General features: G+C 35.5%; 1 protein-coding gene and 1 non-coding gene across 2 annotated transcripts in view; both read left to right on the plus strand.

The window, feature by feature from the left end:
* Nucleotides 1–15,103, plus strand: part of Hcn1 (hyperpolarization activated cyclic nucleotide gated potassium channel 1) — a 386,612-nt gene that overhangs the window by 219,077 nt on the left and 152,432 nt on the right. The window contains exon 3 of the mRNA XM_031360231.1: nt 5,101–5,262. Coding sequence (XP_031216091.1) covers nt 5,101–5,262 — 162 coding nt within the window. The remainder of the gene's footprint in view (nt 1–5,100; nt 5,263–15,103) is intronic.
* On the plus strand, nt 3,064–3,182 carry LOC116084025. The gene has a single exon (XR_004115996.1). It is a non-coding gene; the product is annotated as a small nucleolar RNA SNORA26 (small nucleolar RNA).

A 15,103-nucleotide genomic window follows, 5' to 3' on the forward strand; every position in this document is an offset into this window, starting at 1 on the left:
TTTTTTTAATACTTTGGATTTTCCTCTCAATATTTTTGACTTCCTACTCCTTCTTTAAAGTTTCTTTCACTATAAGTGGCTTCTTCTCTGCCATGCCTCTGACTTCCATGACACATTAAAATGAAATGGCTGTTCCTCTTCTCTCTTTTACTTCTCCTCATCCAGAAAGCTGCTGAGGCTTTACAGCTTGTATGCCTTGAGATGTTCCTTTTACACTCTAATAAAATTGTCTTTGCTTTAGAAATAAAAACAAAAACAAAGAAATGGTCGTCCTATAATGGCCATGGGAAGGGATGAAGCATAGTGGGCTGGTTGAGCAATAGCTAAAAGGAAAAACAGTTGAAGCGATAGTTTATCCTTGACATTAAATACAACTGAAATACATAAAATGCATCTTTAGTTTTAAATAAGCATAGTTCCAAAGAAATATGTAAACTTAAAATATTATGAAACCAAAATTGTTAACATATTCTGTTATGTGATTATCTTATTCTCAATCTTCTGTAAATTTTTATTCTTGAGGCCAGAGAGATGGTTCAGTGGATAACAATGGATAAGCTCTTTAAAAGGATCTGACTTCCTCTGCACCCACATCCAGTGGCTCAAAACCACCTGTAATTTTAGTCCCATGGATTTTACCATTGGTTCGACTCTGAGGACTCAACAAACTCACAGACTCCCAATGTGTTTTGATCATATCTGCTCCCATCTCACCCTGCAACTACTTCCATATCTCCATGGATCATCTCCAAATTTCATGCCATTGTAGTCTCCTCCTCTTCCTCTGCCTCCTCTTCTACCCCTCCTTCTCCTCCTCTCTTGCTCTTCATTCTTCTTCTGATTCTTCCTCTTTTTCTTCTTTCTCTCTTTCTTCCTCCACTTCTCCTGATACTCTTTCTTCATCATCTTCTTCCTCCTTCCTACGTCCTCCTTCTTCTTTTTCTTCATGTATTAATTCCTAATACTTATATGTGCATGAGTGTATGGACATGCCCTGAAACACTGACAACTAGCAAGGTGCCACAACCGTAAAGACAAAAGGCCTCACATCACCCCGGTAGTCAACACCTTGTTTTTTAAATCGCTCTTGGAATTTTATCTGGTTTGACCTTGTTTAAATGTTATGTGAGGAACCATAGCCTTTGTGGGATCTCTATTGCCACAACCCTCTCATGTCCACAAGACATTGCTCTGCAGCATGCCTTCTCCTCTGGTTCTCACAGCTATTCTGCTCTATTTTCTGCTCGATCTTCTCTTAGCCCTAGACAATGGGATATGGTATAAATGTCAAATTAAGGCTAAGAACTCCACTACAAGTATTCTCTGTACTTGTTTGACCAACTATGAGACACTGTATTAACTTCCAACTAAAAATGAAACTTCTTTGATGAAGGCAGAGTGCTACTGCATTGTCAGTAGAAGGGGAAATATTTGAAGCTAGTTTGGTACAATGTTCACTTAGCAAAGTAATAGTCGAAGGTTATCCTCTTGGCACTATCCTCCCAGCCATGCGTTGTTGGCCACTTTTATAGTACCTGGCATGAATTCTGACCTCTGCATCTGGAATCAAATAGACGAAAAACGAATGTGTTACCTTGTAATATTTGTGTCATTAATATTAGCATAGTTTCTATCCAGTAATTCAGTGATTAAGAAATGTTAAGAGACGCCTTGCTCAGCCACCAGAAGAGATGATTCCTCTTGCAGTATATGGATAGGGAGAGGCCCACAGCTACACAATGTGCAAACACTGAGATATTTTGGAACATATACTTTTTTGCTTGCTCATTTTTCTGGTTATCACCAAACAGTAGAATCAGAACCAGCTTTTTCCCTTCATCAGTTCAGCATTCATCTAGTCTTTGAAAAGACAAAATACACTGGGGAAAAGACCTACATTCTAGCCTAAGCTTCCAAATGTTAAAGAATTACAAGGTGAATAAGCACACACACAAAAATTTGAATAAATGCAAAAAAGAGATATTTAAAAATCACATATGATTCTCCCCAAATTCATATGTTTCTAAGTTAATACTATCCAACCTGCTCTGACAAATTTTCTGAAAACACTTTTGCAAATAATGTCTGAAAATTATTCCACAGGATGTGAACTATAGTGTAAGACATTTCAAGTTTTGTAACTTTGTAGCTTAAAATATAAATGATGCTATCTGCAATTGACATCTGCTTGCAAAGAAAAATTAGTTTGTTCCATGAAATTTCACAGGAAATGTTAATTACACTTAAGATAGGCCACATACCCAACACAACACAGACGGAACAGTATTATGTGGACTTCTTGTCTCAAAATGCTTTCTTTGGGCATGGCGTTGTCTTGTTGGTCTCTGCTTATATATTAGGGTTTCTGGTTTTGCGTTTTTTGTTGGTTAGTGAGTGTTCTTCTCTTTTCTTTTTCTTTTTGATTGTTCTTTTTTCCCCACCCCCATCTCTCTCTCATTTTTTCTTTCTTTGCCTGTTTGTTTTCTAAAGAGAGAGAGAAAGAAAGTATGTGGACTTGGATGGGTAGGGAAGAGCTGAAAGCAATTTGTAGAGGCAAAACACCATCAGAATATAGTGTGTGGAAAACCTGTTTTTAATTAAAAATGTGAGAGACCAATACCAAAAGAACACTTTTGTGAATGCCAGATACAAAGCCAAATTAAAATAAGCCATACAGTAAAACTGTTCTTATTTCCTTTTTAATTTAGGTTTACAAAACTTTTACTTGACAAAATTTTGTTTATCACATACAACAAAGCATTTTTATATATGCAAACAGTGATATGATTTAATCAAGATTACTATTAATTTTTAGGTCTATCTTGATACTAATATCTTGAAGTAAGAATCCTTAGCATCTGCTCTTAGTAATTTTGCTGTTTGTGATATATTGTTATCAGATGTAACCACAGCCACATACAATGGATCTTGTATTGAAATTATAATCTTTATTTTTAAATGTTTTTGACAATGTCACACATACATATATTGCATTGAGATGACTGTCCCCACTCCTTCCCACTCACATCCCTTTCTTCCCTCCCAGTCCCCCTTCATCCCTAAGAATCTCTTTCCCTGTCGCGGTACTTTAAGAGGCTAACACAGAAGGGTAAAGGAACTCTCCATAAAACCCAGAGAGGAAAACTGCAACTCCTCTTTGGATCCTGTCTGGAGTTACAGATGAAAAAAAAAAATCTCTTTCCCATATTCAGAACTTTTTGATTTTATGTTGCATTGAGTTTATCCTGGGTTCTGTGTGACTATGTTTAGGAATTGTCCACTGATGCTACAAAATGTATTGTGTGTATGGTGTCATAATATCAAAATAAGTGCCTGTCTCCTTTAAGTTCTGCTACTTTCCACCTTACCTTTACAAGAGTTTAGAACAGTTTGCATATTTTTACAAAGATAAATTTCCCTCTCTACAATTATATTAAAAGGTGTTAAAAGAAGTTTAAGCTTATAGAATGCACCAAATTTAAAAACAATTTGTTGAGTACAAACAAAAGTAGATGTGTCTCTTTATTTAATCTCTCCATATACTGACATATATGTACATATACATACATTTGTACATAATGTCTGAGAATTATTCCACAGGATGTGATGAACCATAGTGTAACACATTTCAAGTTTTGTAACTTTGTAGCTTAAAATGTAAATGATGCTATCTGCAATTAACATCTGCTTGCAAAGAAAAATTAGTTTGTTCCATGAAATTTCACAGGAAATATTAATTATACTTAAGATAGACCACATACCCAACACAACACAAACAGAACAGTATTATGTGGACTTCTTGTCTCAAAATGCTTTCTTTGGGCATTTTGTTACCCAAAATTGGAGATATGTTTACAAAGATCTAGGATCTCTGTAGAAAAAAATATATTTATAAATACATGTATTTATAAATATATATACATATATATAAATATATATACATTTATAAATATATTTTTATATATGGGCATATATGTATATATATGTATATATGTGTGTATATGTATATATGTGTTTATATGTAGATATGTGTGTGTGTGTGTGTGTGTGTTTAAAATATTTCTTGGGTAATTTCTCAAAGCAGGTTATATCCTATTGATTTAGGAATGTAGATATTTGGTGGGTTTTATGTGATTTTACGTATCTCAGTGTCCGTGTACACTCACTCACCTTTCTTGAGCAAGCTCACTCACTTTCTAACTCCTTATCATTTGCAATCTTAGCCTAGCATGTAGGTCTGTTCCCAGGTGGAGTCTGTCTTACCACACTAGACGAATGCTAGGGTGATGAAGGGGAAATGCTGGTTCTGATTCTAATCTCCACAAAAACTAGAAAAAAATGAACAATCCAAAAACCAGTTTGAATTATGTTTCCACTGTTGATATTTTGTTGAATATGTAAAATGTCATTATTTTGTCTATTCTGAAATAATATCACCTGTTATAAAATATATTTTTATGGAATATTATACTTTAAAATACTACACATTTTTAACAACATCAGCTATTCTGTCTGTAAGGTCCTTACCCAAGTTCAGGTTGGATACTCAAGTTACTCACGCATCTGCACTCAGAAATCTGGGACAGTCCTGCAGCTCATCGTATTAGTATCTCATAGATTTCAATGTAGATCTTTCTTATATTTTGAAGTCCTTGAATATTTTACTTAACCTTAAGCAAAACTATTAATAAAGAGTTTACAACAGAGCAAAAGCCCTGTTACTCAGATTTACTGACTGGGAAGGGGATCAGTGAGTGTGATGTAAAGTGAATAAGTAAAAAAAAAATAATAATAATTATTATAATAATAATAATATGCCAAGAAAAGCAAAGCCAAAGATAATGCCCATCAACATTAATGTCAATTAAAGTGTGTATGATGTCTTAAATATTTTGTGAAGATATCTATACTTGGTTATTATACTCAATAAGCAGAATAGCCAGCCTTATTTAGATGGTTAAAAACCAGTAGGCTGTTTCTCGATCTGAATGGTATTTCCTATTTTCGTTTCATGCACAGAGCTCACATCAGCTCTGCTGTGGGTAGCATGCCTGATTGGTCATAGGATTTTTACAGCATGATTTTGTATTTTGCTGACAGATCTTCCACATGACCTATGACCTTGCCAGTGCTGTGGTGAGAATCTTCAACCTCATTGGCATGATGTTGCTTCTGTGTCACTGGGATGGCTGCCTTCAGTTCCTGGTTCCCCTGCTGCAGGACTTCCCACCGGATTGCTGGGTTTCTCTAAATGAAATGGTTGTAAGTAACTCATGTGGTTTATTTTCTAAATTTTGAATATTGTTCTTAGGACTTTAAACTATCTATTTCTGCTAGAGTGGTCTGCTTTCATATCGACTGTTCTTCCATGGATGTGAAATTAGATGAACAAGACATATATAACTAATCTTATTCTTGTATTCCTGGGAATGTATGTGCTGCAACATCCAGTTTTGTACTTTTTACTTGGAATACTGAGTTATATGTTATTTGCACGACACAAACACATATACATAATGCAATATTTTCATACAAATATTTTCGTGTTTGTAAATTAGGTATGTATGAAGTACAAGGAAATTTCAGTACATTTTTGTTGTTAGACCAAATAAGATTAATGTAAAAGATAAATTTTAATCTTCATTTTGTAATATATGTGAATATTTTAAAATAAAAGTTGGATCTTATTTAACAAAATATATTAACATAAAATATAAGATGCATTGATATGAGATCTGATATCACTTGGGTCTGACCTTTTCTTCATTCACATCTACTTAAATATCCCATTCCAGAGAGAGAGCTTGCTTAAAAACCTTTCTTTAAATCATGTATCCATCACCTGGTTGATAGGTAGTCATAAAATTTATAGTAACCTCCCATACCCATGCCCATTCATAGATACATACACTTTATGTATAAGCTTTTTGACCTTTCAACCAAATCTATATTCAAAAAGGGTTTATCCCCCTTTGTCCCCTTGTTATCCTAGCCTGTTTGTGCTGTTATAATAGAATACTAGACTGAAAAGTATATAAAACATGAAAATTGGTTTCTCATAATTTGGGGATCTGCAGAGTTCAAGACCAAGTCACTTCCGTGTTCAGGCTACAGTTATAAAATGACAATTTGTGTCTGAACCTCCTGGATAGGAAGAAGTGATTTTCAAATGGCAGAAGGTTGAATATAACCTTTTTTCCCTGCTTTAATGACACCCAACTTCCATTAGTTTCCATCTGCCAACCTTATAGAGTCTTGCGTAAAATTTCTAAAATGCAATTTTCAGGAAACACATTAGAACCACAGATGGCTGCTCAGAAAATATCTCACACATTGATTTCTTTTAAACTCCTGTTCAGCATCAAAACTTCCTGGCAGTTTATATAGAACAATGCAAGGAGTTTGTATGGCTTAGGTCACAGTTCAAACCTGTGATGTTGCCTTTACCTGTCTCTTTGCTTACCTTAGAGGAAACAATATAAGTGGAAACGACAGGGATGAGGACACTATCTAGGAGAGGAAGACGAGGCACCCTGTCATCAGGCTGCTGATGGGGTATAGAATGCAAAGACGAGAACTGATCCCAGAGATGACTCATCCATGGCACACATGCAATACTTTATTTGGCAAATGGTTATTAGTTTAAAATTTTCAAGTTATGTTCCAGAAAAAAAAATGTAGTTTTCATCATTGAAAAAAACAAAAGAACTCTTTTCAAATATCTACAAAATGCCTGTGATTGTATAATTATATTACAGGATGATAATGTTATGTATCTACTTGTAAACACATTTTTTGCAAGTAAAAAAATTATCAGATATTTTCATTATTTACATGTCATATGATATCTCACTTCCCAGTTTCCCCTCCGAAAAAAAGAAAAAATAAAATAAAATAGAATAAAATAAAAACAAAACCAAGAAAACAAAAGGGCAAAAAACCCTGTTCCCTCCTCCCTCCCCCTGCTCACTACCCCACCTTATACCACTTCCGGGCCCTGGCATTTCCCTACACTGGGGCATAGAGCCTTCACAGGACCAAGGGCTTCTCTTCCACTGATGACCCAGTAGGCCATCCTCTCCTACATATGCAGCTGGGGCCATGAGTCCCACCATGTGTACTCTTTGGTTGGTGGTTTAGTCCCTGGAAGCTCTGAGAGTACTAATTAGTGCAAGTAAAATTTTAATGTATTTAGTACTTTTCTTTAATTATGTCTGCATATATTTGTATATGTCAGAGAGAGAGAGAGAGAGAGAGAGAGAGAGAGAGAGACTCTGAACATGTGTTGTGTTTAGTGTTTTTAAATTCTCAATGTTCATTATCTCTTCTTGTTATACAAAATAACTTTATGAAGCTGAAAATCACTTCTTAGCATCTCTTTATTTGCTTTATTTTAAATAAAACTAGAATTTTCAGAAGTTATGGGAATCATCTTTTATATGGATAGAATACAGAGTCATAGGTACAGTTCATATGTATCTGACTATGTCTATTCCAATGCACATTAGAATATCTTTAAAATAAGACTACATAGATCAATTAAGAAGGATGATTAGAAAGTTACTTTAATCACAGCATTTCATGTGCAACAGTAACTATTCTAAATTCAGTGTTTGATATTTAATACTTAAAAAACATAAAAATGTTAAATTGATATTTTTTCAATTTGTGGAAAAACATAATTTTCAAGTAAAAACTTTGAGACTAGAAATCAAGTGTTACCATATAACACACAAGAACCTTTCATAAGTATGGCATGATAACTATTTTACTACTAAGCATAATTACATGTATGTCACTAAGTGTTATTAAGAATAACGCTTGTATATATACTATACATATACATTATGTACCCAAATTTGCTTTATATCCTGATTTTTCTATCTATGGATCCAATTAGCTAGTTATTGCCATATAACCTATGGAATAAAATTCCTGTTATGGTTTTTTACTGCAAATTTGAAGTTAAAACCATAACTAGGTTATAACTTTGCTTACTGTGTTAGTAAACATGTTAATATAATTATTGTTATGTTAACTTTTTTAATATATATTTTGTTCAATAAAGATAAACCTAACCCTAATTTCATTGCTCATAAAGTTATGAACTTTAAAATAATTTTTAAGCATTATATTGACAAAATCAATACATAAACTTAGTGGACTGCTTAAATGAAGAGAAAGGAGGCCCTGACTTGAGAAATGCAGCAAAAACAGTCTTCCATCTTGCTCAGCATTTGTAATATTTGCTTATTTTCATTTAGGAGTGAATTTGAATTACAAAATTCTTTCTGAATTAAGATATTAGATTTGACAGGTAATTAATGTCTGAGAAAATGTGTTACATTTCCATGACATCCTGTGGTTTTCTTGCTTGTATTAAGCATTGAGAATACACTAATTTTTTTATAGAGTAGTTAAGGGCAATAGCATCTGATTCAATCAAAATATGAATCATTAATTTTAAGAATATGACAAAAGAAGACCATAGTATAATTTAAATTGGATATTAATTACCTTAATCTAAAATTTTTCACATTGTCTGAAAAGTCATTATGACATAACTATTTCCCAGTGTAATATTGTTTCTCTAGAACAAGCTCCTTCATGATTCAGACTATCAGATTTCACTTAGGCAGTCTATGTCTACCTACAGGCTTTCAGATGAATGGTTACATATTGCTTATCCTCACAAATACTCTAATGTAAGCATATTAGGACTACAGTATATTTTGAATCTTTATATATAGATTTAGTTTTTTATTTATTTTTTTACACTCCATATTTCATTCCTCTTGCCTCATCTACCCTCTGACTGTTCCACATCACATAGCTCCTCCACAACCTTCTGTCTCCACGTGGATATCCTCACCCCCGACACCACCTAACCACTAAACTCCCTCGGGGTTACCAGTCTCTTGAAGGTTAGGTGCATCATCTCTGAATAAACACAGACCCAGAAATCCTCTACTGTATGTGTGTTGGGGGCTTCATATCAGGTGGTTTATACTGCCTGTTTGATGGTCCAATGTCTGAGAGATCTTGGAGGTCCAGATTAATTGAGGCTGCTGGTCCTATTCTAGGTTTGCCCTTCTCCTCAGCTTCTTTCAGCCTTCCCTAATTCAACAACAGGGGTCAGCTGCTTCTGTCCATTGGTTGGGTACAAATATCTGCATCTGACTCTTTCAGCTGCTTGTTGGGTCACTTTTTGTGAGTGCTCCATAGCCTCAATAATAGTGTTAGGCCTTGGGACTTCTCCTTGAGCTGGATCCCACTTTGGACCTATCCCTGGACCTTCTTTTCCTCCAGCTCCTCTCCAATTCCATCTCTGTAATTCTTTCAGACAGGAACTGTAGGATGGCAACCCCATCCCTCATTTAATGCCCTGTTTTCTTGCTGGAGGTGGAATCTTGGGCATTTCATCTATGATTCCTCCCTTTGAGTCCTGAGAGTCTCTTACCTCTCAGGTCTCTGGTGCATTCTGGAGGGTCCCCCCAACCTTCTACCTCCTGAAGTTGCCTGTTTCCATTCTCTCTGTTAACCCTTAGAGCTTCAGTCCTTTTCTATCACCCAATACCATATCAGGTCCCCCTCTCTTCCCCCTACCTCCAACCCTGTCAACTTTCCCTCCCAAGTTCCTCCCTCCCTCCCCACTTGTGGTTTCTTTCTTCTCCCTCCCAAGTGGGACTGAGACATCCTCACTTGGGCACTTCATCTTGTTGAACTTTTTGAGTTATGTAGATTGTATCTTGGGTACTCTGTACATTTTTTTTTTTTGCTAACATCCACTTATTAGTGAGTACATTCCATGCTTGTCCTTTTGGGTCTGAGTTAGCTCATTCAGGATGATATTTTCTAGTTCCATTCATTTGCCTGCAAAACTCAGAATGTCCTCTTCCTTAAAAGCTGAATAGTATTCTATTGTGTAAATGATCCACACTTCCTGTATCTATTCTTCTGTCATGGGACATCTAGGTTGTTTCCAGCTTCTGCGTATCACAAATAAGGCTGCTATGAATATAATAGAACACAAAGATTGAAATAATACTATGCATCTTATCAGATCACGATGGCCTAAAGCTGGTCTTCAATAACAGCAAAAACTACAGAAAGCCCACATACACATGGAAACTGAACAACTCTCTACTCAATGATAACTTCATCAGGGAAGAAATAGAGAAATAAATTAAAGACTTCCTAGAATTTAATGAAAATATTGACATATTATACCCAAACTTATGGAACCCAATAAAAGCAGTGCTAAGAGGAAAGTTCGTAGCAATAAGTGCCCTGGTTAAGAAACTGGAGGAATCTTCCACTAACAACTTAACAGCACACCTGAGAGCTCTAGAACAAAAAGAAGCAAACTCATCCAAGAGGAGTAGAAGACCTGAAATAGTCAAACTCAGGGCTGAAATCAACCAAATAGAAACAAAGAGAACAATACAAAGAATTAACAAAAGCAGAAGATGTTTCTTTGAGAGAATCAACAAGACAGATAAACCTCTAGCCAAACTAAGTAAAGGACAAAGAGACAGTACCCAAATTAACAAAATCAGAAATGAAAAGGGAGACATAACAACAGAAACAGGAAATTCAAAAAATTATTAAATCCTACTTTAAGAGCCTAAATTCAACAAAACTGGAAAATCTAGATGAAATGAATGGTTTTCTAGACAGATGCCACATACCAAAATTAAATAAAGTACAGGTAAACTATCTAAACAGGACCATATTGGACAAGGAAATAGAAGTCATTAAAAACCTCCCAACCAAGAAAAACCCAGGGCCAGATAGATTTACTGTAGAATTCTATCAGACCTACAAAGAAGACCTGATACCAATTTTCCTCAAACTCTTCCATAAAATAGAAAGAGAAGGAAATACCTAACTCAGTCTATGAAGCCACAATTGCTCCAATACCTAAACCACACAAGGACCCAATCAAATAGAGAACTTCAGACCAATCTTGCTTATGAATATTGATGCAAAAATAATCAGTAAAAACCCAACCCAAGAACACATCAAAACCGTCATTCATCATGATCAAGTAGGCTTAATCTCATAGATGCAAGGTTGGCTTAATATATGAAAATCCATTAACGTAATCCACTATGTAAACAAACTCAAAGAAAAAAATCACATGATCATCTCCTTAGATGCAGAAAAAGCATTTGACAAAATACAACACCCCTTCATGTTAAAATTATTGGACAGACCAGGAATTCAAGGCCCAAACGTAAGCATAATAAAAACATAAAGCAATTTACTGTAAACAAACAGCCAGTATTAAATTAAATGGAGAAATACATAAAACATTCTCACTGAAATTGGAGACAAGTCAAGGATGCCCACTCTCTTCATATCTATTCAATATAGTACTCGAAGTGCTAGCTAGAACAATCAGACAACAAAAAGAGATCAAGGGGATACAATTGGCAAAGAAGAAATAAAGGTATCACTGTTTGCAGATGATATGATAGTATATATAATCAATCCCAAAAATTCTACCAGAGAACTTCTCCAGCTGATAAACAACTTCAGCAAAGTGGCTGGATATAAAATTAACTCAAATAAATCAGTATCCTTCCTATATACAAATGATAAATAGGCTGATAAAGAAATTAGGAAAACAACTCCCTTCACAATATCCAAAAATAATATAAAATATCTTGGCGTTACTCTAACTAAGGAAGTGAAAGATCTGTACTACACGAACTTCAAATCTCTCAAGAAAGAAATTGAAGAAGATCTCAGAAAACGAAGAGATCTCCCATGCTCATGGATTGGCACAATTAACATAATAAAAATAGATTTACTTTTCTAACTGGAACATGTAGTACCAAAAAGTGTTTACTAACCACTAACCATAAGGTTAATTTGTAGACACACATGAAAATAATACATTTAATCAAATGTGGCTAAATGACATAGTCAATGATGTACAACATTTTTATGACAGTAATATGGAGGATGTATTAGAAACCTGAGGCTTACAACACAGGCTTTTTGATGAATCATACCCTAGAAAAACTAGTCACTTCACAGCAATATATTTAATGGAGGGTGTTATTTGTATTCAGAGAAACATTCTAAATCAAATATATTAATTACAATGTGTCTGTTTTATTATGTTGTGAGTATTTGTTTTAAAAACTTTATTTAGTTCAATTGAGGGGTTTGCATCCCCTTAGGAGGAACAACAATATGAACTAACTAGTACCCGCGGAGCTCCCAGGGTCTCAACCACCAACCAAGGACTGCACATGGAGGGGTCTGATTGTTCAGGCAGCATGTGTATGGTAGAGGATTGCAAAATCGATCATCAATAGGAGGAGAGGACCTCGGCCCTGTGAAAGTTCTGAGCCCCAGTGTAGGGGAATGCCAGGGCCAGAAAGTGGGAGAGGGTGAGGTGGCAGGCATGGGGAAGGGGGAGGCAACAGGCATTTGTTTTTGTTGTTTTTGTTTGTTTCTTTGTTTTTTGGAGGGGAAACTGGGAATGGAGAAATTCACATGTAAATAAAGAAAATATCTAAAATAAAAAAAAACTTTATTTAGTAAGCTAAATGAGATTATTATTGGTAAGCTAAGCATATGAGATTGTTGTTTAAATATTGAATGGCATCCTTTTTATTGCCAATAGAATTTTCTTGCATGTGATGTCCTTGACAATGTTTTCCTCTCCTTCTGCTCTTCCAATTGCTCTTCACCTCACCTTCTATCCTGATATATATATATATATACCCTCTTTCTATCTTCCATTAGAAGACCAATAAGCAGTCTGAAGAGATGGTTTAGCCATTAAGGGCTAGGCTTACAAACAAAAATATGAGAATTACAGGTTTCTAAGGGAGCCTTATAATATAATATAATTAATATAAAATTGTTATAATTATTATAACACAATAATAAAATAAAAGAAACACTAACACATCAGAATTGGACAAGACAAGCAAACAAAAGTATAAATCAAGAGAAGACACAAGGAACAGTCACATACTCAGTCATCCCATAGAAATCTTAAGCTGGAAGTCATAACCTTATCACTTCCTGCATGTTAAAAAGAGAGAGGAAAAATACAAAACAAAAGAGAACTAAATAAGAACAACAAACAAACTAACTAAAAAAAAGAACATTTTAAAAAAAAGGTAGAGCCATGATGCAACACTATGAGAGATGTAAACTCCAAAGATACCGTTGGGTTCATTTTTTGTTGGCCATCTACTTCAGGACATGTAGACTACTTGAAAGAGTAATTTGTTTCCCAAGGTATAAACACTTGTGTGAAAATAAATTTTAATTTGCATTGGTTATCAATAGGAAATTTTGTCTGTGTTAGTGATAAAGTTACACATCACTCATCTCTATGTCCCTAGATGGTTCCAGATCCATCTAGGACAATGTTACCTAAGTCTTTGTGAGTTCGTATGAGGGTTGATCCTATTTATTTATAGACTGTTGGTTTGTTATTGTTGTTGTTCTTTTGTTTGTTTGTTTGTTTGTTTATTCATTTTACACCCCCATTCATTGCTGTTTCCTCTCCTGGTCACTCCTTCCCATAATCCCTCCCACCATCACCTTCCTCTTCTATATGAGAGGGTAGGGCCCCCTGGATATCCAGACAACTCTGGCACATCCAGTCTCTGTAAACCTTGGTACATGCATCCTCTGCCAGTGAGGCCAGACAAGGCAGCCAGACTAGAACATAACCCACAAACATGCAACATATTTGGGATAGTCCTACTCCAGTTGTTTAGGACCCACATGAAGACTGAGCTGCACATCTGCTACACATGTGCAGAGGGCCTAGGACCTTATTTGTTTGTTTGTTTGTTTTCTTTAGTTTTGTTTTGTTTTGGGTGTCCTCTATCTCCTCTAGCATTTAGAGTATTTCTGCCTCCATTCTTTCACTGTACCCTGAGCCCACCTAGGAGGGATTTAGTAGAGACATTGCAGATAGAGTTTGAGCACTCCAAGATATTTTACTGTCTAAATAATACCTGGCTGTGGACCAGAATTTGTTTCCATCTGCTACAAGGGGGACCTTCTCTAATGGCTAGCTAAGCAAGACACTGATCTGTAAGTATAGAAGAATCTCATTAGTAGTAATTTTATACATTTTTTAAAGAACATCTGTATTTTTTTCTCCTTAGATTCTTGGGCTGTCTTGTCTCAGGTTCTTGGCCACCCAAACAGTGTTGTGTTTTAAGTTTCACATTGTTGAGTGAGTTTTATTTCAAATCAAATATTAGTTGGTTACTCCAATGAGACTTGTACCACTATTGCACTATTGTGCCTTCTAGGCAGGACAACATGATAGATCACAGGGTTTGTGGAGGGAGTGGTTTTACATGTTACCTTTGGGAATGTGCAGAGTGCCTTCCAGTACCAAAGATGCTAACACATATGCATGGGGTTCTATCTTGGCACAAGATCAACTTCTCCAAAAATGATGTGTTATATAGGTGTTGTCTTCAGCAGTGGTGCCTTGTTGTCAGTTTGTGGATAGCAATCTATAGTCTTGACCATAACCTGGGCTGTTTGAGGGATCCCATGAGAACACATTCACCAATAACTCAATTAGTTGTAAATCAATATGGTGACATGATATGATTAGCTGGGGTTCTGTCTCCCCTACTATTTGACCATATCATTTATACTGCCTCCATAAATGTATATATTTTAGAATACTTCTACTGTATTTAGTTCCAATTTGACCAGTCAAATGCTCCATAATTTCAGCTGTCTCTCTGTCTTCCCTCTCTAATCTTTTTTTTCTTTTTTTCTTAGATATTTTCTTTATTTGTATGTCATATGTTATCTCTTTCCCAGTTTCCCCTCTGAAAAAAAGAAAGAAATAAAATAAAATAAAAACAAAACAAAAAACCCTGTTCCCTACCCCCTTCCCCTGCTCACCAACTACCCTTTCCCACTTCTTGGCCCTGGCATTCCCCTACACTGGGGCATAGAACCTTCACAGTGCCAAGGCCCTCTCCTGCCCTTGATGACTGACCTATTAGGCCTTCCTCTGCTATACATATGCTGCTGGAGACATTAGTACCACCATTTGGTTGGTGGTTTTGTCCCTGGGAGATCTGAGGGT

Source organism: Mastomys coucha, unplaced genomic scaffold (assembly GCF_008632895.1).
Source record: "Mastomys coucha isolate ucsf_1 unplaced genomic scaffold, UCSF_Mcou_1 pScaffold8, whole genome shotgun sequence".
NCBI classification, from domain to species: Eukaryota; Metazoa; Chordata; class Mammalia; order Rodentia; family Muridae; genus Mastomys; species Mastomys coucha.